The sequence below is a fragment of the Pelodiscus sinensis genome, chromosome 14 (assembly GCF_049634645.1).
Source record: "Pelodiscus sinensis isolate JC-2024 chromosome 14, ASM4963464v1, whole genome shotgun sequence".
Classification (NCBI taxonomy): Eukaryota; Metazoa; Chordata; order Testudines; family Trionychidae; genus Pelodiscus; species Pelodiscus sinensis.
In genome coordinates, this window is record NC_134724.1 from 17,068,266 (window position 1) to 17,096,222 (window position 27,957).

General features: G+C 43.6%; 2 protein-coding genes across 3 annotated transcripts in view; both read right to left on the reverse strand.

Moving 5' to 3' along the window:
* MTHFS (methenyltetrahydrofolate synthetase) overlaps nt 1–14,092 on the reverse strand; it is a 147,551-nt gene extending 133,459 nt beyond the window's left edge. The window contains exons 1-2 of one of the 2 annotated variants that reach the window (XM_075897098.1): nt 13,899–14,092; nt 8,003–8,264 (exon numbers count right to left, since the gene is read on the reverse strand). In XM_075897098.1, coding sequence (XP_075753213.1) covers nt 8,003–8,264; nt 13,899–14,060 — 424 coding nt within the window. In that variant the 5' untranslated portion in view covers nt 14,061–14,092. The remainder of the gene's footprint in view (nt 1–8,002; nt 8,265–13,898) is intronic. The other variant, XM_014581626.3, reaches the window with a different exon arrangement.
* A 7,063-nt stretch (nt 14,093–21,155) lies between these two features.
* BCL2A1 (BCL2 related protein A1) lies at nt 21,156–25,095 on the reverse strand. The gene is made up of 2 exons (XM_014581630.3): nt 24,361–25,095; nt 21,156–22,881 (listed from the first exon to the last, which is right to left on the reverse strand). The coding sequence occupies exons 1-2, from the start codon at nt 24,778–24,780 to the stop codon at nt 22,774–22,776; spliced, it is 528 nt and encodes a 175-aa protein (XP_014437116.1). The 5' UTR covers nt 24,781–25,095; the 3' UTR covers nt 21,156–22,773.
* Nucleotides 25,096–27,957: the final 2,862 nt, after the last annotated feature.

Below are 27,957 nucleotides of genomic sequence, written 5' to 3' on the forward strand. Positions count from 1 at the left end.
CAGGCTCGCCACCATTTGGAGAGCCCTGATGATTTTATACAGAGGCAATAAGATGTTCTCTGTCTTATTCTCTATCCCTTTTTTAATGATTCCTAACATTCTATTTGCTTTTTAGACTGCTGCTACACACTGAGTAGATGTTTTCAGAGAACTATCCACAATGATTCCAAGCTCTCTCTCTCTCTCTCTCTCTCTCTCTCTCTCTCAAGTAGTTGTAGCCAAATTAGTCCCCATCCAATTGTATGTATAGTTGTGGGTTTTTTTCCAATGTCATTACTTTACATTTACCAACATTAAATTTCATTTGCCATTTTGTTGCCCAATCACTTAGTTTTGTGAGCTCTTTTAAAAGCTCCTCACAATTTGCTTTGGTCTTAACTATCTTGAGCAGTTTAGTATCATCTGCAAATTTTGCCACCTCACTGTTACCCCTTTCTCCACATCATTTATAAATAGGCTGAATAGGTTTGGTCCCAGTATGGACCTTTGGAGGACACCACTAGTTACCTCTCTCCATTTTGAAAACTTGCCGTTCATTCCTACCCTTTGTTTTCTGTCTTTAACCAGTTATCAATCCATGAGAAGACCCATGACAACTCACTTTACTTAAGAGCTTTTGGTGAAGAACCTTGTCAAAGGCTTTCTGGAAATCTAAGAACACTATATCTACTGGATCCTCCTTGTCCACGTTTGTTGACCCCCTCAAAGAACTCTAGTAGATTAGTAAGACATGATTTCCCTTTACAGAAACCATGTTGACTTTTCCCCAACAAATTATATTCATCTGACAATTTTATTCTTTATTATAGTTTCAACTAATTTGCCCAGTACTGATGTTAGACTTACTGGTCTGTAATTGCCAGGATCAACTCTAGAGCCCTTTTTAAATATTAGTGTCATATTTGCTGTCTTCCAGTCATTAGATGCAGAAGCTCTATATAAAGAATAGGTTATAAACCTCAGTTAATAGTTTTGCAATTTCACATTTGAGTTTTTTCAGAACTCTTGGGTGAATGCTATATGGTCTTGGTGACTTGTTACTGTGAAGTTTATTAATTTATTCCAAACCTCCACTAATGACACCTCAATCTGGGACAATTCCTCAGATTTATCACCTAAAAAGAATGGCTCAGGTTTGGGTATCTCCCTAACATCCTCTGCAATGAAGACCTAAGCAAAGAACTCATTTAGTTTCTCCACAATGATCTTATCATCTATGAGTGCTCCGTTAGCATCTCGATTGTCCAGGTCCCCCACTGGTTGTTTAGCAGGCTTCCTGCTTCTGATGTACTTAAAAACATTTTGCTATTACTTTTTTATTTTTTGGCTAGCTGTTCTTCAAACGCCTTTTTGTTTTGTTTTGTTTTGTTTTTTTTATTATATTTTTATACTTAATTTGACAGAGTTTATGTTTCTTTCTATTTTCCTCACTGGGATTTAACTTCCGCTTTTTAAACAATGCCTTTTTATCTATTACTGCTTCTTTTACTTGGTTGTTAAGCCAGGGTGGAACTTTTTTTGTTCTCTTACTGTGTTTTTTTAATTTGGGGTATGCATTTAAGTTGGGCCTCTATTATGGTGTCTTTTAAAAGTTTCCATGCAGTTTGCAGGGATTTTACTTTTGTCACTGTACCTTTTAATTTCTGTTTAACTAATCTCCTCATTTTTGTGTAGTTCCCCTTTGTGAAATTAAATGCCACAATGTTGAGCTGCTGAGGTAATTTTTTCCACCACAGGAATGTTAAATTTTATTACACTGTGGTCACGATTTCCAAGCAGTCCAGTTATATTTACCTCTTGAACCAGATCCTGTGCTCTACTTAGGACTAATTCAAGAATTAACTCTCCCCTTGTGGATTCCAGAACCAGCTGCTCCAAGAAACAGTCATCTGAGGTATCAAAAATTTTTATCTCTGCATCCTGTTCTGAGGTGACATGTACCCAGGATATAAAGAATTAGTAAGAAAATAATATTGAAAATATAATACTGCCATTACATACACCTTTGCCTCAGAAACTGGATTCTATTCTAATTGCCCTCTCATTAAAAGAAGATAATAAATAGAAAGGATTCAGAGACCAGTCTGAAGAAATATCAAAGGCCCAGAAAAGACTATTATGAAAGGAGACTGTAAAGATTGGGTTGATTTACTTTAGTGAGGAAACAAATATAAGGTAATATAACAGAGCTTTAAAAAAACAATTTTCTAGAGAAGGTAAATCAAGTGGTAATAGTTATCTTCCCATAATACAAGGATACAGGCCAACTGATGAAATTTAAAGGTGGCAAATTTAAAACGGATAAAAGCAAACATATTTTACCTTACATATAATTAACCCATGGAACTCACTGCCACCATGTTATAGTAAGGCTAAAAGCTTAGTACAATTCTGAAATGGATTAGAGTCTTATAATAATGATGATGCACGTTATATTTTGTGGCATAAATCAAGTGCTCACTGATGCAGGATTAAGGAAGAAATTTCCCCTATGGACACATTATTACATAACTAAATACACAGGGGTTTCTTGCACCTTTCACTGAGGTACCTGACCTTAACCATTGTCAGAAACAGGATACTGAACAAGATGCAATACTGGCCTGATCTAGAATGGCAATTCCTATGTTACAAGAGAATAAGAATCATCTCTTCATCAGAGGACTCATCACTAGAATGTTAATGACTCACTAGAACTGAATTGATTCTTCCTATGCATCCAAATACTATGGCTCATTGTCTTCAACTAGAAGTTCATTCCAAACTTTAAATCATTTAATTAAAAAATAAATTACATTAAAAGCTCAGCTTCAATTTTCAATTTGGTTTCATGCCATGGTCTCAGCTTTTCTTTGTATGGCCATTCTAAAGAGATTTTAAATTATAATCTCTCTCTCGGTGTATATTGTACTGTAAGTTTTAATCAAGTTTCCCTAAAAAGAAGAGCATATACTCACACTCTCAATCACTTTAAAATCTTGTTTGGAGCATTCTCTGTTTCCCTACTTTGTAGCAACATCATTTAATATCATTGCTTCCAATATATGTACGTTTCATTCATCCGATATTCAGAACATATCTTCTTTCAATCTGTCTCAGTAATCCCCAGAGTACTGTTGTGTGCAATATGTTTTATTTCAGAATGCTAAACACAGTTTTATAAGCTACCATATTTTCATATATAGCTATTGAACAACTATTATGTCTGAAGTGACATATAAGACATTTACTTTGCTTTCAGTTATAGCATTTTTCTCTTATATTGTTTTCCATTATTATACTCCTTTATATGCCTCATATTTGCAAACTCTTATTCCTGGTGCACTGTTTTAAAAAGTCAGCCTCTCATCTTTTTCAAAATGCCATCTTTCTTTTGTAGTTATATGTTTCATGTAATCCTCGCACAAACATATTGCCAATCCATGTGTCCCAACCCTAAAGGCTCTTTATATTTTTAAGCTGTTAAGAATTCTGAACGGACTGTAGCTACCAAGGACCCGGGTGCAGTGAGTGAAACAAATACATAGTAGGACTTCAAAGGTGGCTAAAACAGAATATTTGCAGCTAAAAATATTTCTGCAAGGTAGTTCCCAATGGCAAACTCTGAAATGCTCCCTCAATAACAATTTCAAAGCACTTAGCAGTGGGTTGCTGCAATTGTAAATTGAAAGTATCCATTTTCCTTTCTATGGGATCATCCTAACTGGCGTAAGAAGCTCTACTCGACCCTAATGCATCCCCAGAGCAGGTCCATTTTGTGTACTGAATTACACATGAGTTCTATGTTAAAAACAGTAAGTTATCATGTAATTAAAGACTGCATCATAAAGCAAACTCACAGGGGGGTGAACTTTGACTTTGCCACTGTTGCACATTTGCTTGTTTTATTGCTTAGTATCTAGAAAGGCCAATAAAAAGCAATATTTTAAATGACAAATGACCTGTGTCATTTTTACATGATAGAGAAGATGAAAGATTTACTTTAGAGAAATTGTTTTGATCTGTTTTTACATCAATAATGCATGTAATGCTGGGCACTGCCAAGATGGAAATGGACAATCCTGATCTAATGCAGGAAGGACTATAATTAAAGGGAGTGTCTCTATCTGTTAGTACCTATAATTCTTACCCAAGGTTCAACAACACGATGTATAGAATAGATAGCATGCCTTGCTCCTCAAAATTCAGACTTGTGACAAGAAAAGAAGTTTTATGGATAATTTTGATCTGCGCTTTCTGTTTTGTCCTATATAAATGAATATAGTCAGTGGTGACATAACTTATGTATGTACCTGCAGGATAATTCCTGGAAATTAAATAGCAATCTATGCAAGCAATGGGAACTTTGCTATTATAACACCATGTTATCTACTCATAACAGTGTAAATACAATGCAGCACTATAGTATTTGATAGCATCATGGAGATAAATGATTCACATGTGCATAATTACAATGGATATGAGGGGTAACAAAAGCAGCTTGATATTCCTGCAAATGTATCAAAATATAATAAATTCAGCACAATACATAATAATAATATGGTAACAACATGTGAATATTGAGAATTCTGCAATGAGAAAGATGGACAAAAGAGAAGAAATTAACAAATCAATTGACTGAAACAAAACATGAAAATGCTGATAGATGGAGACTTAATACTGGTGCTAATTCTGATTACACTAAATCACTAAAGAGAATTCCAATGAAAGACAACTAATGCTTCTGAGAAAGAGTTAAAATGAATTGGTTTGAATTGCTGCAGTATCCAATTTACAGGATCTGTTGGTGACTTCACCCAATGTGTGCAATCTGGTAACCTGGTAAATCTCTATAGAGGTGAGAAACTCTCAGAATCATGTTTCCCATATGAATTTAGCATTTGCTTTCCATGAATTTTCTTAAATATTTCTGCCAGCGATGACAGTCAAGGGAATATTTGCAGAAAGCAAACAAGAAATGTGAACAAAGTCTAAGAAAGTTTGATATATAATTTGTAGGCAGTTGGAGAGCATTGTATTGAAGAGATGGATGTGGTGGTGTTTGATTTGGAGGTCAAATGACAATAAAATTAGTTTTCCAGAAACTAGAATTTTTATATCTACTATATATTTGAGTCTGTCTGTTCAAGAACTTCTCCTAAATGGTAAGAGCTAGGATCACCAAAGTCAGTATATAAATTCCTCTTATCGTAACTTAAAGCAAGGCAAGGGCTTGGTTGTGCCAGGAAAACAGGATGTGCCCAGAATAGGGATGTAAACATGAATAAAAATATTAACCATGTAATCAATAAAAAATATACAGCTTAACCACTCCTGGGACTGCCAGCTCCCAGCCTAAAGGACTGCTGGCTCCTAGCTCTACAGGGCTGCTAGGACTCCCAGCTGCCTGGCTCCTGGCCCCACAGAGTTGCAAGGGCTCTTGGCACTCCTAGCTCCGTGAGTCTGCTAGTGTTCCTGGCTCTTAGCCCCACAGGGCTACAAGGGCTCCTGGCTCCATGGAGCTCCCAACTGCCTGGTCCCCAGCCCCACAGCTGCCCCATGCAGAGTTTAACCTTTAACTGTAACTGATAAGCATCATCTTATTGGTTAATAAGTTAAACTCTTACAGCTCTAGCCCAGAAAGGGATTGCTTTTCATAAATCATCAGGGGCTAGATGAGGGCATACCACCTTCTCTGAAACTGCCCCAACCCTGGTCCTCCCACCTCCCAGGTACCATTTAGAAAGCGGCGGGAGACTGCAGCTCCTCTTCCCCTTTTCGTAGGAGATACATAAAACCATATAGAAAAGAGACAGAATCACCAGGCAGGAGAAAGGGTTTGACTGGGAATACTCCCTCCCTATCCGGCACTACCTCAGCCCTGAGCCTCCAACCCACCCAGGTGCCCTTTAATTGACGCTTCCCCCGCCCCCCATTTATACAAGGATATTGCTAGCTGTTCCTCTTCTTCAGGGAGCCAGGGAAAAGTACACTGTGTGCACCATACCTCTCTGACAGGAGAGTACAGGGGGTAAACGAACCTAAACCTGCCCCAGCCCATGGGTCATGCACCCATCCCCCAGCTGTGTATGCTGAAGCTGCTGCAGCCATGAAGAGGCACTTTTCATGTGGCCCCAAGCTACTAGCGTGGCAGCGGGCTAGTGTAGTCCTCTCTCCCCAGAGGAGCCTGCATACTGACCCCCTCTTCCTCAGCCCCACTCCAGAACAATAATTTAAATCAGTAGTTCTCAGTCTGTGGTCTGTGGACTCCTGATGGTCCACAATGGTACTGTAGGTGATCCACAGAAAGTTTAAAAGTAAGGACTGGGCCCATCGCAGAACTGGGACTTTCCACCAGGCAATTCTCACCCTGGGCTTGCCGTTCACAACCATCCGTCCTCCTGCTGCCAGCTGCGCTGCTGTTTATGCTCCAGCCCTCTCCCCCATCCCAGTCCCGCAATGGGCCCGATTCTTACTTTCCTTTTCTTTTCTTTTTTTCTCTCCCACAGCTCCATGCTCGGCCAAAGGCCGAGTGCCGGGACAGGAGCTGCCTTTGGCCACTAGAGCCCCCTCGCCGTATCCTCTGTGGATGGGCAGGGGATGGAGGGAGCAGGAGATGAGGAAGCAGTGCGGGCCAAGGGACGTGCTGGCTGCTGCATCCCACCACTCCCTTTCACCCAGAATGGCGAAAGTCAGGGACTGGGAGCTGACAGGCTCCACGCCTGCAGATGTCCACATGGATAAAAAATCCAAGCGTGCCAACGGTTTGCCCTGCTGGGCTAGGAAGTGATCCTGGGAATGCTGCGGACTCTGCTGTACTCTGCTGGGACATTTGTTTGCTTGCAGGCACAGAGCCTCTTAGCTCCCATTGGCTGTGAACAGCAGCCCATGGGAGCTACAAAGCTCCACGCTCTGCAGTCTGCACATCCCTCAGCCTGCGCTGAAGCTGACAAGCTGAAACTGTCCTATGGAGTCGGCTTATAAACGAGTCGGTCACTTTTTACCATTTTTTCTCTTTTTTGAAATGATCATGTTATGTGAATATGCCACCCCTCTCTAACTGCTCAAAAGCTATTAGAGTGGTGGGAAGGGTTTAGTTGGACTGCTAGCAAAAATGGACTGGTGGATCCAATAAAATGTTATTAAATAAAAATATATGGCACCTCCAAGTTGTTACATTTCAATGTAGACACCCTGTATTATCACTCAATACTGCTATCTTTGTTTAGATAACATGAACTATTATACATTTCAAATGATTATCAAGTAATGGAATGTTTGAAAATAGCTATATTGTTGGGGGGGTCTATACAATTTTAATAGATTAAAAAGGGGTCTGTATGCTTGAAAAATTTGGGAACCACTGATTTAAATGAAGCACGTACATTTTCATTTTATTTTTCAAAAAACAAAAAATAACTGAGTTAAGGACCTGGGCAACTCAGGGTAAATCTCGTTATAAAACTGACTTGCTTTTAGATCTTGTAACATCCAAAGATCCTGAGGCTGAAATGAACAAATTAAAATGTGATAAATAATGACAGAAAACTATATACCCAGCTCTAGCAGAAAGGACTTTTATTTTGCAGTATGGAAAGCTGTTCTGCAGGTTCTGGGAAGACACTGGGATTCATCCACACACAGCATGTAGGATCCAGGAGTCTATAAAAATTCCTACATTCCTGCCTGCAATTACCAGAATTTAGGATCTTAGGAACTGGAGTGCATTCTAAGAGTTGTCTATCCTGCCACTTTATTGCACTGTAACTTTCTCACTCTGGAGTGTGAGAACACCAAAACCTGAGCACAATAAGTTACAGTGCTGTAATCCACCAATGTAAACACATTAGCTACTCCCCTGGTGGAAGTGGTTTACCTTCAGCGCTGGGAGATCTCTCTCCTAGCACTGATGCTGAGACCACACTGCTGCATGAAAGCACTGTCGCAGTTGCGCTTTAAACTAGAGAGCTCTCTAGTGTAGCCATAGCCTAAAATTCAAGATCAGAAAGAAGGAAACACTTACCCACAGACAAAGCTTCTTCCCTTACATCATTATCACTAGGCTGATGAATTTTCCAAGATGTCAAAGGAAGTGAAGAAATTTCTTCAGCGGAAGTTAACTTTACCATGTCCATGTGATTGCTCTTGGGCTTGTATTGCGGAATGAAACACTCCTTCCCTCTCTGAAACATGTCCTTAATAATTTCTTCTGTCTGGACTTCATCTTGCATACTCAGAAACACTGCAATTCTTTGGGACTCTTGGTATTTGGAATGCCCAATTACCTACAAGGGAAATTACTGCAGTGAAGTTTATGAAGAGATGCACTTTTTTTTTTTACTTAAAAAAAATCAGGTTTAAGCTTGCATTATTCTCCGAGAAAATGTTGGAAATATAAACTCTCTCTCTCTAATGTTCACATCAGGAAAACATCTTTTTCCCTGTGTTTACTGAAAAAGAAATCAACATAAATGATTTTGCATATTCAATTTATAAATCATATTAGCATTGCTGAAGCTATAGCTACATAGCTCTGAGACAGCATTTGTGAAATAGCTCATGGATGGAACATTTCCCTCTTGCCACTGGAGCAGAACCAATGTTCAGTATATTTTGCTGATCTGATAAGCATTTATGCTTTTTTTAAAATTTGTTGTATAGCACATTCAGACGATCAACATTACTGCAGAAAAAAGTGCATGGGACAGGGAGATGCTATTCCACACAGCAGATAAAGTGTTTGCATTCCTCATTTTTGTTTTTGCCATACATTTGGTCCCACCTTTGGGTCTTGGCAGATGAGAGGTAAGTGAATGACAGTGTCAAGTCCAAAACTCAAAGGAAAAAGCTAGCTAAAAGCTTTAGCTCAGGCAGAGTTGTTTCTTTCTGCCTACCAAGGAAAATAAGTTGAGGCTTAATGGCTTGCAAGATCAGGCCTTTAATGCCTTGCCTTAGTTCTTTAACCTGAGCTAACCTGGGTACAGGAGTTCGAGATGCCAAAAGTGTTCTCCTATATGCTTCTGCTGAAAGGCAGTCTTATTGCTGCCTATTCCCCCAGCTGACCTAGAGAATGTAGGAGAAATTGCCTTTGTGCTTCTTTGATCTAAAAGAGGCTACTAGATAAACCAAAGGCTGAACTGGGCTGAACGTAGGAAGTGAATTAGAAATTGCATATATGGTGTGCATGATATAATGTAAAAGTTTCAGATCTCGCATAACACCCTCCTGAATCACACTGGAATTTAAAAAGATGTTTTTGAGGGCCAGGTCATTACTTACAACAGTACAAAACAAGTGTGATATGTTTCCATTCTGATTTCAAAGTAATTTACACTCCTCCGCTCGCGCTCTCTCTCTCTCTCTCTGTTCCTTCTTCCACCATACTCCTCCCCTTCCACACTGTGGGTAAATACACTGTGGAAAATGTATACTGTGATGAATGCATGGTGCAGTTACATTGTGCCCCTGAAGACAAATACAATCAGTCAGGCAACCACATTAGTGCCAAAAGCCTGAAGATGTGTCTCTGGCTCAGGAACTAGTTCCTGTCACACCCCAGATGTTTCCAAAGAGAAAACGCTTTGCCCTTTGTACATGAACTGATGACTATTACTGTAGAATCAGAGCATGCACATAGCATGACTTTAATCAGGAACACAAACATTAAGCAAGCACAGTCATGCAGTAGCTAATTATATACTAGCAGGACAGTCAGCCTAGTGCAACTATTCCAATTTGAATTGAAGATCTTTCCAAGACTGGAATTTACATAAAGGCATTCGTCAAGCTATAAGTCAGTGGTTCTGAAACTGGAGTCCGCGGACCACTAGTGGTCCACGGACACCTTGCAGGTGGGCCACTGCTCCAGCTCACGTTTCCCTACCTTCCCCCCACAGCAGGGAGCCTGTGCTGGCTCTACAGCTTCGTGCCCCCCTTCCCCATAAGATGGGAGTGCCAGCACCAGCTTCCTGCTTGGGGGGGGGGAAGAAAGCCCCTAGTTTCCCTGCCACAGGGAAGAGGTGGAGTCTAATTGGAGTCTGTAAAGTGCTTTGAGATCCTTTCACTGAAAGACACAATGCAAATGTGATTCCCCCAGAATTCCTGTTTGATTACATGCAGCGACTATAAAATAAAATTGTACAGGGTTTATTAAAACATTAAAATACAGGCAGTCCCCGGGTTACGTACAAGATAGGGACTGTAGGTTTGTTCTTAAGTTGAATTTGTATGTAAGTCGGAACTGGCATCAGCCGCTGCTGAAACTGATCAGTTTCAACAGCCACTGAATCTGGACACCAGTTCCACTTACATACAGATTCAAGATAAGAACACCAGGCGTCCCCAAGTCAGCTGCTGCTGAAACTGATCAGCAGCTGATTCCAGGAAGCCCAGGGCAGAGCAACTCTGCCTCGGGCTTCCTGTAGTCAGCCGCTGGTCAGTTTCAGCAGCGGCTGACTTTGGGACGCCTGGGGCAGAGCAGCTCGGGTGCCGCTGGCTTGGTCCAGTAGCGCGGCTGCTCCTCGGAGCTACTGGACCAACCCAGCAGCACCCCAGCTGCTCTGCCCCAGGCATCCTGATTCAGCCACTGCTGAAACTGATCAGCAGCTGAATCAGGACACCTGGGGCAGAGCAGCTGGGGTGCTGCCGGGTTGGTCCAGTAGCGCCAAGAAGCGGTGCTGCGGGACCAACCGGCAGTGCCCCACCTGCTCTACCACAGGCCCCCGGCTTTGCTCCACGTCTCCCTGGTCTGCTGGGGGGGCACTAGCTGCGTCCCCCCCCAGCAGACCAGGGAGACGCTGAGCAAAGCCACGGAGGACCCGGGCGGACCCGCAGCTTCCAGATCAGCTGAAAGCGCTGCGGGTCCGGCCCGGGTCCTCCGCCGCTCTGCTCACCGTCTCCCTGGTCTGCAGACCAGGGAGACGCTGAACAAAGCGGCGGAGCACCCGGGGCCGGACCCGCGCCGCTTCCAGATCAGCTGGAAGCGGCGCGGGTCCAGCCGGGTGCTCCGCTGCTCTGTTCAGCGTCTCCCTGGTCTGCAGAACAGGGAGACGCTGAACAAAGCGGCGGAGCACCCGGGGCCGGACCCGCGCCGCTTCCAGCTGATCTGGGGAGCGGGGAGCAGCTTTTCTCGCCCCGGAGAAGGCGGGTGGCGGGACCAGGCGTCCCGCTGCTCTAGTTCTCCAGGGCGAGAAATCCCCGTTCGTAACTACGGATCCGACATAAGTCGGATCCGCGTAACTCGGGGACTGCCTGTATCTGTAAAACAACTTTGTTAACCCATATACACTGGGTATTTGAAAAATACGAATGATTAGCATGCTGTGTAAGCATATTACTTGGGTAAATACAATATGATAGCTTTCAAATGATAGCATCACCAATAAAACTACACAGATAGAGTTAAAACTAAAAGCAAAGGTGAGAAAAATCATTTCAGCACACGCTAGATGTTTATCTATAATATATAAAGGAGAATGTTGGTATGTTTGTGCGCTAATAACTTGGACACTGTAAGAGCTACCGCAACAAGTGTGATATGTTTGCATGGAATAACTTTTCATCCAGGTTTTAAGGAACTGTGGGAGGGAAGAAATGCGAGACCGATGCCTCTCCCCGGGGCTGCACGGAGTTTGTCAGTGTGGGGAGAAGCGGCTTCCCAGAGGAAGCGGCGGGGAGAGTCGCTCACTAAGGACGGTGGAGGGATAAAACCTTCCCCGGATGACAGGTTAAGGGACTGTGGGAGGGAAGAGATGAGAAACCAACACCTCTTCCCAGGGCTACACGGAGCTTGGCAGTGTGGGGAGAAGTGGCTTCCCAGGGGAAGCGCCAGGGACAGTCACTCTGGGTATGTCTACACTACCCCGCTAGTTCGAACTAGCGGGGTAATGTATGCATACCGAACTTGCTAATGAAGCCCGGGATTTGAATTTCCCGGGCTTCATTAGCATAAAGCCGGCGCCGCCATTTTTAAAAGCCGGCTAGTGCGAACTTTCAAATTCCGGGCTTCATTAGCAAGTGCGGTATGCATACATTACCCCGCTAGTTCGAACTAGCGGGGTAGTGTAGACATACCCTCACTAAGGCCGGTGGAGGGACAAGGAAGCGGAGGGCGGGCTCGGGTGCCAGTGGCAGGCACGCGGCTCTCTTCCCCCTCCCTCCGATCAGGCTCCTCACCTCAGTTATATCAACTTTCCCGAGCAACACCGGGTAACTCCAGCTAGTCTAATATATAAAGGAGAATGTTTGTAAGTTTGTGCACTAACTTGGACACTATACAAGCTACCTCAACCAAACTTTGCATGGGATAACCTTTCATCCAGGAGAAGTGTTTAAGGTACTTTTGGACCCAATCAGGCCCGAGCTCAATCTGTAAAAATCAAAAAGTAACCCACCGCACTATGCTGCAGGGGCCGTCCCGCTCACCCTAGGTCCTGTGCCCACCACCTGCGGCCCCCAGCACCCCCCAGCGCCGTCCAAGACATAAGCGACCCTCTTCTCTCCTTCCCCACCCTCCACCGCACCGACATGCAGTGCCCTGACCCCCACACGCACTACGGCTCAGGCACCTGCCCTGCCCCCTGCGGCACCTGCAGCCCTGGGCATGAGCTGGGGCGTCCCTCCCATGTGTAACTTCCCCTCCACCTGGGGTCGCTCCCCCTCCCCCCCCCCCCGCCTGGGGATGACGCAGACCTATATTTTAATCCCTATAGAAATAAGTGCAACTTTTCTACCATTCAAAAAAAGATAATGGACTACTGTTTTTCTACATTTTGTTCCTCTGGTTTCCGGAGTAACGCCGGGTAACTCCAGCTAGTTCATAAATATTGCTAGGCACAGCCTACTGTCTTAGAGCTGAATAAAACATTCACAATAGAACCTGAAACCATGTGAAATGCCACTGTTTTGGGGGTTTCTTAACAAATTTGGATCCTGATCCTGGAAGTGCACACACGCACACGTTTAACTTTACTGGCATGAGTCCCCTAGGTAATGGGACTTTTCACAGTAGTAAAGTTGACTACATGCACACGTGTGTGCAGGTTCATGACCTCACAACCCAGCCCAAATTAATGTAAAGACCTGTTGTGAACCTTCTGAGCCTACCTATTGCTTCTCATTGGTTTGAAATTATGCATTTAGCAGCATCACTTTAGCTGGTACTGTTCAAAACACAAACAGCAGCCAGCCCAAAGAGCTCTCAGTAGAAATGAGACTACAGGCCTATCCACATTGGAATAAAAGGGGTATATTTACACATGAGCTAACAAGTGTCTAAATCCAAAGGGCCACAAGGCAACACTGTAAATTGTATTTTAACATGTGTTAATTAGTTGAGGTGAACCCTAGCTATAGGTGCCCTCCTCCACTACCCTCGTATTTAAAAACATGTTTAGAACACGTGCTAGCTTAGCTACTTCTAAAAAAAAATGAAACTCATCATTTCATACTTGCAGTTGACAGAGCGCCTTGGAAAATCCAGAGGCGCTCTTTTAAAGGTTCCACTTTATTTTAATAGCGTGATCGCGGAACTTGTAGGCGTGGCGAAAGCCGTGCGCGCTTGTGGGTGGGATAGGAAGAGGAGAGCCGTGGGAGGCGGCACAGAGATCCGCCCACGTGCATGGGGCAGAGGGTTCAGCCAGACATGGGGAGCCCTGCGGCAGCTTGAGGCTCATCTGCGCCCCAGGCGGCGGGGGGAAGGAAGAACCTCCCAATCCCGGCTGGCCCAGAGCCCCAAGTTCAGGGCAGAGCTGGGGCAGGGATCGGGCGTGCAGCTGATATTCGGGGCAGGCTGGTGCCTGCGGGAGGGCTCCGACCCCGCAGCGATTATGGCTGAGCCGGGGGAGCAGGCTCCGTCCCCGCCAGCGGGCGGGGGAAAGAGCAGGGGCTGCACCGGCAAGGCCCTAGCAGCGGGCACCCACCTTGCGGCTCAGCAGGCGGGACTGGCGCTGCTTCTCCGCCTCGCTCAGCGCCCTCAGCCGCCGCTTCAGCTCGGCGCGCAGCGCTTGCTTGGCGGCTCGCAGCGCCGCTGCCATCGCGCCGCAACCCCCCGGCCCGGCTGGGTCCTCCCCTCCGCTCTCCATGCGCAGAAGGAGCCCCGGCTCTTCCGGCTCCCGCACCGCCTCCCTCCCCAGCAGGGTCCGCTCCTCGCTCTGGGGCGCACGGCGATCCCCGGCGGCCACGTGCTTCTCTGTCCCTAGGGGCATCCCAGCGCTCAGGCTCCCATTTGCCCAAATGTTTTGTGGTTCCCGGTTCCGGGGAGGCGGGGGATTCCAAGTACCCTGGGCCTCCACTCCCCTGCTGGGTTCTGGTAAATTTCTTGCGCTGGGCAATCCCCAGCGCCCATACTCCTGCTGCCCAGGGGTTTTCTGGATCCAGGGTTGGGCTGCCTACAGTATCTTGGAGCTGGCTAAGCCCCTGGAAGCATTTGCAGGAGGGGGAGAGGCATTGGCAAGGGGACACATCAGTCCCATGTGGTTTTGTATTGTAAACTCTTCCTAGCTGTTTTTAACAGTATCGCTGGCTACCCCTCTAAGCCCTTACACAGGACTGTTCTGGGACAAAACCATTAAAACGTGGCCTTATGAAGAAAAATTGAAAAAAATAGGTTTTAGTCTGGAGAAGACTGCGGAGGGATACGAAAAATGTTTTCAAGTGTGTGAAAGATTGTTACAAGTAGGAGAAAAAAATGTTCTCCTTAGCTCTGAGGAAAAAAACAGGAAGCAATAGGGGTACGTCTAGACTGGCATGATTTTCCGGAAATGCTTTTAACGGAAAAGTTTTCTGTTAAAAGCATTTTCAGAACAGAGCGTCTAGATTGGCATGGATGCTTTTCCACAAAAGCACTTTTTGCGGAAAAGCGTCCGTGGCCAATCTAGACACGCTTTAGCGCAAAAAAGCCCCGATTGCCATTTTCGCGATCCGGGCTTTTTTTGCGGAAAACAAATCTCAGCTGTCTACGCTGGCCCTTTTGCGCAAAAGTTTTGCGCAAAGGGGACTTTTGCCTGAACGGAAGCAGCATAGTATTTCCGCAAAAAGCACTGATTTCTTACAGTAGGAAGTCAGTGCTTTTGCGGAAATTCAAGCGGCCAGTGTAGACAGCTGGCAAGTTTTTCCGGAAAAGCGGCTGATTTTCCGGAAAAACTGGCCAGTCTAGACACAGCCTAGGTGTTTAGGTTGGGTGTTATGAAAACCTTCCTAACTGTGCTGGTGGTTAAGCACTGGAATAGGTTGTCTAACCTGCTTCTAAAAATCTAGTGATGGAAATTCCAGAGTCTCCCTAGGCAAACATCTGTCAGTGATGATTTAGATAATACTTAGGCCTGCCATGAGTGCAAGGGACTGGACTAGATGATCTCTCACGATCCCTTCCAGTTCTTTGGTTCTGTTATCCTCGCCACCCATGAGAACCTGTGCCACTCACTCTGATGGCAAATCACTGTAAATTTGAAATGAAGATTAGCCTTACCAACTCTCCTGGTTTTATCACCAGTGGCACAGTGGTTGGTGTTCTTAAACCTATAGCTCTTGGAGTCAAGTGATGATTAACAATCTCTGCTTTCAGAAATTTATAATCACAATTCCAAACAGTTTGAAAATGAAAACCATGTGTACTCTAAAAGAAGCCAGGCAAATAAAAGCACCCACTATTGTTTTTTTTAAAAAAAGTTTTGTAATTTTAAGCCAATCTCATGATTTGACTTCTGATTTTAGAATGCCTGGAGAGTCACATCCTGGTAGGCTTATTTTAATGTTTCAGACTTTAGCATCTACTACTAAAAATCAACCAGTTGAAAGTAAGGGTATGTCTACACTACCACCCTAGTTCGAACTAGGGTGGTAGTGTAGACATACCCTAAGGGTGTGTCTAGACTACATGGCTCCGTCGACGGAGCCATGTAAAGTAGTTTACCCGACATAGTCAATGAAGCGGGGATTTAAATAATCCCCGCTTCATTAAAATAAAAATGGCCGTCATGCTGTGCTGACAATCAGCTGATCCGGTAGAGCGTGGCAGTCTAGACACAGATCGGTCAACAAGGGCTTCCCTTGACGATCGATCCGCGTCTAGACTGCTGCACTGTGCCGGATCAGCTGATTGTTGGCACAGCGTGGCGGCCATTTTTATTTTAATGGAGCGGGGATTATTTAAATCCCCACTTCATTGACTATGTTGTGTAAACTACTTTACATGGCTCCGTCAACGGAGCCATGTAGTCTAGACACACCCTAACTGTCAAAAATATTTTGGGAAGATGTCCAGGGTCTGTGTGGCTTCTTTCCTATGTATAAAAAGCCCTAACAGTATCTTTTAATATACTTTGAGGGCTGGGGATTTGTTTGTTTGTTACTTTGCAAAAACGAGGAGTCCTTTGGCACCTTAAAGACTAACAAAATTGTGTCAAAGCGGGCTGTAGCCCACAAAAGCTTATGCCCAAATAAATGTGATTGTCATTAAGCTGCAACAGGACTCCTTGTCATTTTTGCTGAAACAGACTAAGACAACAACCCCAAAGAAACACACTACTTTGTAAAAATATTGCTCCAGATTCACTGGCCTGCCTGAGCTGAGGAAGGTGGCAAAAATGGCTTTAATATTACCTCCCACACGCACCATAATTTCGAGCATTCTGAAGTTGACTGTGTGTAGAAATACATCCTATCCAACACTTGGTTACAAATCCTTTTTGCTTAGTGTAGACAGGACATAAAGAAATTGCCCCTATCCTGGTTCTGCCATCCATGGCATGAGTACAACTTAATATAATTTAACAGTTGTAAACCAAGCATTTCCCCATCCTCATGTAACTAAACATCCACGGGTGGAGAGAAGGAGACAGTTTCACAAACATTAGGGGAATTTTGTGAGCTACACGAAATAGTGACTTTTTAGTCCATGTGGTTCTTCCCTTTCAGTCTGTCTCAGCGGTTTCTGTGGTTTGCCCTGTCTTGCATCATGTCTGTCAGGAACATGTATTAACTTGTGCAACAATCTCCCAAGGAAAGGGGCAGAATCCAGATAATTTGGGTCATTTAAAACATCTGGCCAAACACTGGTAAATACAATAAAGACCAATCTTCCATTGGTAAGAAAATGGGATTAGGTGATCAGATAGGGTCTCAATACCATCATTTGCTGCAATGACATCCAACTACTTCCTGATAAGGAAGCAAAAGGTTAATTGGTTACCTGGTAAGCATTAGGTTTATCAGAACACTTATTTGGTAACCGGTTAACCGGACTGCCAGCCACATAGAGTTGGCTGGCAGGAATCTCACAAGAGGTCAGGGTGGCAGGCAGCACCATATGAGCAGCAGGTGGGACCTGGCTGCACCACATCAGAACCAGATTCCAGCTCCATGGCACCAGGCCCTCCCTCAATGGCACTAGCAGCCCTGATCCTGGTGCCCAGTTTCCCCAGGGCCCCAGCTCCTGGCCACACTGCAGCCCTGGCTCCCGGGCATCTTGCAGCCTTGGCTCCCACAGCCCCGGTCCTAGTGAACCTGGACTCCACAGTAATAGTGAGACCGCCTGCTCTGGCTGCCCTACCCTCGCCAACAGTTAACCAGTTAAATGATATAATTTTAATTGTTTAACACATTAACTGTTTGAATCAATATTTACATCCCTACTCCTTGACTATTAGCCTGATGTGTTCCTCTGCTGTGCTGCCTCGCTTCGTTTGACTGCGCTTTCCTCCAGAAACAGCATTGTCTGCTGCTCCAATATTTTGCCTGTCAGTTTAAGTGATATCTTTAGTGGCTGCGATATAGATAACACCGCAGTTGTGGTGGTGCATAACTTCATGTCAGTAACCAAACAATGTGAATGGTATTCTACAAGACTGCGGCAATAAGCATTAAAATATACTACAAATATACATAGATACCACATAGAAATCAAAGATATACCAGCATAATTGCAAATCCCTTTGCTGATTTTTTTCTTCTCTATCATATCAAACATTAACTACTTGTGTTTGTTTTCAAGGTGCTTTGAGACTTATCCCACTCTACTGATCTTCTTTCACTTGGTATCAAAAGGTTGACTGGTCCATAATGCCCGCCTTCATTGACCACTTGTTCAATTCGCAAGAAACATCTTCGCTAAGAATCTGCTCAGCCTTGGGGAAAGTTCCCTGTAAACATCTGCAAAACAAACATTCAAAATCCTTAAATCCCTTTTGCTATGAGGCCTACAAAAACTTGACAATGGGATGCTGGTGTGTTGAGAATGGTGCCTCTCAGGCTAGCCAATGTTATCTCGTTAGTTCCCTGAACTACCCATCTGTCTGCATCCAGCTGCTGTCTCTTGTCTTGTACTTAGACTGTAAAATCCTTGGAGAAGGATTTCTAGCACGAGTCCTGCTCCATGCCTAAGGCTCTTGGAAACTACAGTAGTACAAAGAATGATTAATATAACAGTAAAAATAGGTGCCAAATATGCTAGCTGTTCTGTTTCATAAGTACAGAGCAACTATAGATTTTGTTATTGGTGAAGATAGTCCATAGTCCCAGTGGATTATTTAGTGGATAATCCTAGCTTTCTTTACTTAAACCCAGGTTTTAGAGATGAAAGACAAGTGCTAAAACTATTACACTATCTATCTGTAATTCTAAGTCAATGTAAAAGGTCAAGTTGCCTTTGTATAGTTAATATATTGAAAAAATGAGGAGTTCTGTGGCACCTTCAAGACTAACAGATGTATTAGGGCAGTCATCTCCAACGTGGTGCCCGTGGGCACCATGGCACCCGCCAGGGCATTTATGTGTGCCCACCGAATCATCTGGGTCGGCCCTGCCCCCAGGTGCGTGGCACATGGGCGGCCCCTGCCCTGGGTTCGCAGTGCATGGGCGGCCCCTACCCTGGGCGCGCAGCACATGCGTGGCCCCAGGTTCACAGCGCATGGGCGGCCCCGCCTCTGGGCGCACGGCACATGCGCAGCCCCGCCCCCAGACACATGGCACGTGTGCTTTAACTTTTCCGTTAAAAGCCTTTGCGAAAAATCATGCCAGTCTAGACGTAGCCTTAGAGTTGTGTTTGACAGTGAACTGAACTGCTTTAAAATCCCTAATCTGTAAGGGCATGGCTACGTAGCAAAGCTAAACTCAAAATAAACTACGTACCTTGAGATATGCTAAGAGCTTATATCAACTTTTGGTGCTGTCTACACAGCAGTTATTTTGAAATAGAGCCCTCTTCCCCCGTCTTCCCTTACTCCTCATGAAATGAAGTTCACAGAGGTTGGAGTAAGAAGCCTGTTACTTCAAATTTATTTCAAATGGATTTTGATTATTTCAAAATCAATGTGTGGATTTTTTCCTTCCATGTGCAGAATAATTTTATGTGCTCTGAGGTATGTGCAAATGTGCACCACCAGTAGAAACAAAAAACCTTGCTGTGGGTGGTCTGCTAATCAGATGGGCAGCATCTGAATCACTCTTGAGTGGTCACACGTGCACATAGCTTACAGGGAACATGCCAACGTGTCTCAGCTCTCATCAGTTATTCCAGGAGAATACGACAGTCCTAATAATTAAAGAAAAGGTCTTTTAGTTAACATAAATTGAAATCTTTAATAGGCAATATTTGAAATCAGAAAGCAAGTATAAGGCCAGATTCAGTACAAATGTGTCCACTTTGGTCCATCCATTAGCGGGTGTTCCTGTGACTTTTCAAAAGCTTCTACCTTATTCATTAAATGAGTTTCCTAAATATCAAATGCTGCCATCCAAATCTGATCCATGTGTAACCCACACACCTACTGGATCTGGCCCAGAGGAGCTCAGCCCTATATGTGCCAAAGCCTCTCTGCCCCTCTGCTAACCCCTGGACTGGTGGGGGTAAAGTAATTTCCAGCCTGTTTATACCCCACAGACTCCACAGCAGCCCCAAGGACAGTGGCTTAGAATCCTCTTCACCTACACCATGGGCTGGGTTCTGCCCTCTGGGAACATGAAGTTGCTCTGTCCCCAAGGCACCCTCCCATGCTCAGCCACCTCTCTGGCCAGGAGGTGGCTGGGTTATGTTGGTGGCCAGCAGCAGCCTGGAGGTGTTAGTGCCTTTGGAAACTGTAGACAGGAAGAGGCAAACTGGTTCCAAACAAACAGGAGCAGGGTGCGGGGAGAGAAGAGCTCTGCAAAGACATGGGCCAGGTCATCTTCTCCATCTCTGCAGCTGGAAGCAGCTTCCATCTTAGTGCCAAAAGGCAGCTGCACAGTGTCAAAAGACTGCTGCTGACCACATTCTGGTGTTAACCCTGGCAGAAATCTAGGGGAGGAAGGAATGTGACCCGTGGGGCTATGTCTACACTACAGGCTTCTTACGCAAGAAGCTTTTGGCGGAAAATCTCTTCCGCAAAAACTTCTTGCACAAGAGTGCGTCCACACTGCAACAGCGCATCAAAAAAGTGATGCGCTTTTACACAAGAGAGCGTCCAGACTGCATGGACGCTCTCTCAAAAGGAAACTCTGATTGCTATGTACAGCATGGCCACCAGGGCACCTGTGCTTTTTTTGATTGCCTATTTCTTCACAAAAAAACCCCTGTTCCCCATCCACACACACCGTTTTGTGCAAGAGCTCTTGCGCAAAAAGGAGTTATTCCTTGTAGAAGGAGGAATACCTACACCGGAAAACCTCCTCTGTTCTTTCATTTTACTTGCGCAAAAACGCGCTTGAGGTGTGGACACTCTGCGAGTTTTTGCAGAAAAACTGCCGTTTTTGTGCAAAAACTCTGTAGTGTAGACCTAGCCCCTGTGTGACCCCTGCACATACATTCCCTTGGAAAGAGGCAGTGCCAAGTACCAGGAGAAACAGGTCCATCCTGGAGGTCCAGCCAGACATGGAGGGTGCAAAGCACAGGGCAGGGATGGTTGGGGCAATTGGTCAAACACCCCTCATGTGAGAGAGGTGTATGTGTGTGTGTGTGTGAGAGAGAGAGAGAGAGAGAGAGAGACCTCCCCTCATGGGGGGGATAAGGGATGTCACCCTTCTCTCTGTCAACCCTAAAACCTTAGGATGTCTACACAGCAGGGCTTAACTTGAAATAAGCTACGCAAATTGAGCAATGTCAACTGCGTAGCTTATTTCAACATAGCTTTTTTTAAAAAATTGGGAGCATCTACACAGCACTTATTTCGAAAGAGCACTCTTCCTCCAACTTCCCTTACTCCTCGTACAATGAGGGCTATAGGAGTCAGAGTAAGAAGTCCTCCAGCTTGACAGCATTTCAACATTATTTTGAGATAACTGCCTGCTGTATAGACATGGACTAAGTTATTTTGAAATAATGTTGCTGTGTAGACGTACCCTGAAGAGAAAAGGGAAATAAAAAGAATCCAGCTAAGTAGTATTTTTTTTAACAAAGTCTCAGTTAACTTGATGTTAATTTGAGCATTTGTATGATTGATTGCTGTTGAGCTCACTTGAATAAAAGTAATTTCATCAGGTGTCCTGTATTCATCAGAGGGAAATATGGTCATTCTAATCAGGCCCATAATGCCTGAATTTGCAGCTATGCCCACACTTACACCTAGTAAAGTATCTAACTTGGCTGAAAAGAAAAAATAACACAGTGATGAAACAAAACAACCTATTGGTCGTGTTTTAATTAGATACAAATATATTTTGAATAACCATTTTGCACTTGGCCATTTAAAAGCATCTCTTTACACAAATAAATCATATGGCCATTGCAAATAAAAAGAACATCCACTATGCATATGAAGGATCTTTTTTTAAAAAAGAAATTGTTAAACAGATTCCATTGTACTGATTAGTAAATATTTACACACATTTTAAATTGCTGGTCCCAAATCCAGCTCATGAACTCAAATATGCTTTCATGAGTAAGTGTTTTAGTCCCTTTATTTAAGAACCTTCTGCTGATAAAGTAAACAACAAAAATGCAATAATGTAAGGCTGTTAATTCACAACATTTTTAAAATGCAGAATTAAAACTGATACTGCTCCTAACCCATTGGATTATGTGTAGCTGATACTGCACATCTTTGAGGCTTCATCTAGACTATGGAGCTTTTCTGGGAAAAACTCCGCCATATCCAGGTAACATGCCTGCTCTTCTGCTTTTTTTTGCAGAAGAGCACACGCATTCTTTCGGAAGCCCTGTCTTCCTCCTTCCACAAGGAAGAATGGCTCTTTCAAAAGAGGTGGTTTGAAATTTGTCCCAGTGTAGACGGGCAAAATTTCGGAAAAGCCACTTCTGTCAAAACTATCGGATAAAGCATGGTAGTCTAGATGTAGCCTGAAAGTCCATCAGAGAAGACAAATACTGACTTGATCTCTGTCTTTCCTGGGGCTTGTCTACACCACAGAAAAGATCAACCCTCAGGAGGTCATTTTTCTAGCGTTCGATTTAGCAGGGGTAGTGTAGACCCCCAAATTGAAAGCTGAGGGTTGCCCCCACCAGCGTTGTGTACTGCCCATTCTGTGAGGAGTAAGGGAAACTGACAGGAGCATGCGGTTTTTGTGTAGCTGGATTGCATACCTTAAGCCAACCTGCCAGAGATGTTCTCTCCAGGTCAGGTTTGAGACATATTGGTTGTCAGTTCTGTACCTCTTTGATAGCTAGAGAATTCCAGTCTTTGCTGCTGTGAAATAAGCCAGCAGCTAAATATTTACTAGTAAATATATAAATTAAAATATAATCTAAACAAGTAAACATTGTCCTTAATTCCAGAAGGCTGATACATTTTCCTCTTGCTTGCAGGAAACTATTCTAATGAATCCCATTGCAACGTCCAGTTTGCATGTGGAAGGCTGATCTCCATCTTATCAATAATACTGACTGAAGAAGGAAAAAGCATCCATGATTTTTGCTTTAATGTTGAATAATGACAGCCACGATTGTTTTTCTTCAAACATAGGTAGGAAGCCGTTTTCCTGTGGAGAAGAATATAGAAAGTCTGGTTACACCTTTATAATAATGAGCTTGTAAAAAATGCATCATTGATTCATGATAGCAGGAGGCTTTCAGTTCAATAGAGGGTATTGAGCCTTTATGTCCACAGAAGCAGGTTTACAGATTGCTGCCTCAGAAAAAAATGAACTGGACTTTTAAAACAGTAGCTGAAGCTATTTGCAAATCATTCAATGCCTGTCTCCTCTCCAGGTGAAAACATGACTAAATTTGCTCCTTCCGTGCCTAATCCCTTCAGAGGAAGTTTCATTATTTAGATTGGATTTAAACTTTGTGGCTGGACCTATCTCTTTCTGATATTATGATGTAAATACTGAAAATTCCTGATACAGTGAAAGAAAAAAAAATCAGGAATAAATGCTGATCTTAAACAGATTTGACGGAAAGAGGCAAGCAAAGGAGACTCTATACATGAACTCACTACAACTGTTACCCAACAGAGAAATAGAGCAAAAGCAAGCTGGAGAAAAGTGTGGGAAAGGCAGAGGACAGGAGAAAGACAATAGTAAAGGGGAACAGATAAGAAAGGAGAAAATAAACCTGATTTCTAAGCTCTACAAGGATGTAAAGCAAGAGTAATTGCACTAAGAGCAGAATAAGGCCCAAAGAGGCAATATAAAGAGAAAGTGACATTTGCATACATACACACACAAAAAATATCAGGGGATCTCAGGCTCTGATGGCATTTACCTTCAACTTCCCCATAACTCCTACAGAAAACCAAGTTTACATGATGAAACTGCAAAGCAGAAGAGTGGAGTTTCCTACAACTTTCATTTACATCAGCATAGGGACTTTCATTAACTGGTCATATATATTATGCTGGACAAAGAGATATATACTGGTTGTTAAATACTTTATTCATATTTGTAAAATAACCATTGAGAAGTCTTAGGAATATCTCAGCCAATTTCCACTCACATAATTACTGTAGTCTCAATGCCTGAATAAGTCAAGCAGGATTTGACTACAGTTGTTCTTAATTATCAGACTGTACAACTAAACTGACAAGGGATGAAAACCTGGTTGCATTGAGCTCAAAGGCAAAACTTCTACTGATTTCACTATGGGCAGGATTACACCTATACAAATTTTAAAAGGCTTTGGATCAGGCTGTTCACAGCATTATTGCATGCTTTCACTTTAATTTCAGCTTGGAAGGCATACTGTCGGCTTACTTTTAGTGGTTTATACTGTCACAGGCACCTTAAAAAGGTCTTGTATTTTTCTCTAATTCAGATCTGAAACAAAATATTTGCTTTCAGTTTTAAGGAAGAATTCAATATTTAAAAGCTTTAAATAAAGGAAATGATAAAGCCGTGGCTAAGTTGACAGTACTTTTTGACAGTAGTTAAAAGAGCATTTTTAAATATAGTAAAGGAAAAGTATCCTGATGTAGATAGCAGTGAAAAGTGGTTATAAAATACATCACTGAAACTTACCCAGCCTCCATTTGCATCTATCCATTCAGCCTTGGTGTTTATAATGTACTCCGTGATGAAATAAGAAATCTGCTCTTTATTATCTCCTGTAAGCTGAACTTTGTGTTCTTGAAGCCTCTTAGAAAGAATTCCTCCAAACATAAATATTGTCAAAATCCGCCCCCAGTTAGTGTTTCCATCATCAAATTCTTTATCCATGACTTGAATGAAAATTCTTCTGGCAGCATCTACAGAGGTAATATCAAGTGTGTCCAAACATGGTTTCAGTATCTCTTCGTTTTCTTTTTGAAGAAAAGATGCAGAATTTCTTAAGACATGAGCAACTCTGCTTGGGGCTGGTCCAAGCTCAGGTTCCTGAAGAATGTATTTCAGATAATCCTGGACTAAATAGTAAACATAGCGGAACTCAGAACTTTCCATTTTGAAGCAAATGCAAAGAGCAAAGCACAGCCTTTAACCAGTGTGCAAGTGCTAATGCACTTTATAAGCTGAACTTAACTACCAGCTACTCATTTGCATTACACAAGTTCCTGTACAACCCACTGACTTAAAGCTTCCTTAAATGAATGTATGGGTTGTGGCTATAAGTTCAGAAATGAAAAAAAATGCAATGAGGTCAAAGAAAGCCCGTAAACCACAAACCCCTTACTTTATCCTATATGATGTATTACGCAGGAGTTGTGGCCTTACAAGAATACATTAGTAGGGCCACATTCTCAGCTGCTGTAAATTGATGAAGCTTCAATGAGCTTGTGCTGGTTTACACCAGTGGAGGATCTGCACAATATTTCTTTTTAAAAGTAAAGTGCACAATCTTGGAACATACAATTCTTGAGAAATACTCTGATGCGGGCAGTGGCCAATGCTTCCCTCTAGACTGCAGGAGGATGGTGATTAAATATTCATAGTGGATGACAGGAAGGAACCCAAATATGGTATATCTTTCCTCTAGCCTGTGGAAAAAAGAGGGGTGAGCTCTCTCTACCCTTATTTCCACAAAAATCCCCATGTGAGGAAAGATCAGGCTCTGAAGATTGGAATGGAGTGACTGTGACACAGTTCTTCCCCCACACAACTCCTTAATCCCCCAGAGAATCCAGGTATAAGATCATATTTATCCAGTAAGCAGTCTTAAATCAGGGTGAGAGAACTTATGGCCCATGGGCTAGATGTGACTTGTGATGAGGCTTAGGGCTTCCACCTGCAGGGCAAGCCTCTTCCCTGCCCTTTCCCCTTTGGGGTTGTAGTGCTTCGTGAGTGAGGTGAGTGTCTCTCATTTGGGGGCCAAGTTAGTAAGGTTTTTTTGTGGGGTGCTTTTCTTGAAGCAGCAGCGGAGAAAGAAGTATTGGTACTCCCAATGTCAACAGGGTGCTTGGGAGACAGGAGAGAAGAGCAAGGTCTTTGAATGGTAGGGGCCAATAACCATGCCCTCCTCTATCCCTGATTTGCCCAAAAAGGCACCCTTCAAAACCTGTAAGTCAAATACTAGTGAGGAAAATAGAAAGGTGCATCAACTCTGTCAAATCAAATATAAAAACATAATAAGGCAGGCCAAGAAAGAATCTAAAGAGAAACTAGCTATATCTAAGGATGGAAAACCTAGCAGCAAAAGCACATGAGAAGCAGAAAGTCTGCCAGACAGTCAGAGAGGCCACTGGATGATCAAGAAGCCAAAGAAGCATTCAAGCAAGACAGGGCTATTGCTGAGAAACTAAATGAATTCTTTGCATCCATCTTCACTGCAGAGGATGTGGGGGAAGTTCCCACACCTGAGCAATTCATTTTAGGTGACAAATCTGAGGAACTCTCCCTGATTTAGGTGTCAGAAGAGGAAGTTCTGGAACAATTGATAAGCAGATATACGTCACCGGGAACAGATGGCGTACACCCAAAAGTTCTTGTATGAAATTGCAGAACTATTAGCTGTAGTATGTAATTTATCACTTAAATCAGCTTTTGTACCCAGAAAATGGAGGGTAGCTAATATAACACCTATTTTTTAAAAAGGCTCCAGAGGAGTTCCTGGTAATTACAGGCTAGTAATCATGTGGCAACAGTGATTCAATTTACATAGTGTATGTGAACTTTCAGAAAGCCTTACACAAGATACCGCTCCGAAGGTTCTTAAATAAAGTAAGCAGTCATGAGGTAAAAGAGAAGGGCTTCTCATGAATCAGTAACTGGTTAAAAGAAGGAATGGAAGAGTAGGAATAAATGGTCAGTTTTCACAATGGAGAGAGGTAAGTAGTAGGATTCCCCACAGATCTGTTGTGGGACCTGTGCAGTTAGCATATCAACAAATCTGGAAAAGAGGGTGGATAGGGGGATGGCAACATTTGCAGACAATAAAAAATTACTCAAAATAATTAAATCCAAAGCTGACTCCAGAGAGTCACAATAGGTTCTGACTAGGGATGTTAGAGTTTAACCAATTAACTGATAGACTGATGCTTATTGATTACACTCTTCCACCTCCCAGGGAGACGCCTTCGCTGCAGCAGGGAAGCCTCCGCTCCAGGAGCAAGGCGAGCAGCCTCTGTCTGCCCAGCTCCCAGGGAGGCATTTTTTCTGCACCAGCAAAGCTGCTTCTCACCATTGGAGGCAGCAGATACTGGTGCCCCCGCTCCTGGGAAGACTTTGCTACAGGCTTATTGAAGCTTTATACTGCAGCACATGTAACCTCTGAGATTTTCAGCAGTTTCACGGTTACCGTTTTAACAGACTTTTAACATCCCTAGTTCTCACTGCACTGGTGACTAGGCAACAAAATGGCAAATGAAATTCAATGTTGATAAATGCGAAATAATGCATATTGGAAAACATAATCCCAACTACACATACAAAATGGTGGGGTCTAAATTAGCTGTTAGCACTCATAAAAGATATTGGAGCAGAAGTGACTCATTAGCCTTGAAGAGGCTTAAATGACCACTCCAGCCCCAATTTTAATGAAAAAAAAGTCAGTTCTTTCTGAGAGCATAAAGGGTTAATTTGTTATTGCCAAGCAATCCTTGGTTTGGTTTGCTCAGTGGTGCACTGCCACCTACTTGCAGCAAGGATTTGTGCATGCACAGAAATGTTTCAGCAGTATAGGAAATAACAGTTGTGCTCTGTTCAGGGTTTCTATGTCTTGAGTATGTATGCACAGTGAGGAACAAAACCAGAATGGCATTTGTGCTAGCCCACTTCCTCTCTCTATAAGGGTATGTCTACACTACAAAGTTAATTCGAACTAACAGACGTTAGTTCGAATTAACTTTGATAGGCGCTACACTAGCGCTCCGCTAGTTCGAACTTAATTCGAACTAGCGGAGCACTTAGTTCGAACTAGGTAAACCTCATTGCACGAGGACTAACGCCTAGTTCGAACTTACTAGTTCGAACTAAGGGCTGTGTAGCCCTTTAGTTCGAACTAGTGGGAGGCTAACCCTCCCCAGCTTTCCCTGGTGGCCACTCTGGCCAACACCAGGCAAACTCTATTGTCCCTCTCCCGGCCCCGGACCTCTTAAAGGGGCACAGGCTGGCTACGGTGCCCGTGCCAGGTGCAAGCCTGCCAGCACCCAGCCAGCAGACCCTGCACCTGGCACGGCTCGAGCC

Coding starts and splice junctions, on each gene's coding strand:
- BCL2A1 (XM_014581630.3), bottom strand. CDS start 24,780: ATGGAAAGTTCTGAGTTCCGCTATGTTTACTATTTAGTCCAGGATTAT. Junction 22,882..24,360: donor TAGATGCAAATGGAGGCTGG/GTAAGTTTCAGT, acceptor TCTTCTCCACAG/GAAAACGGCTTCCTACCTAT.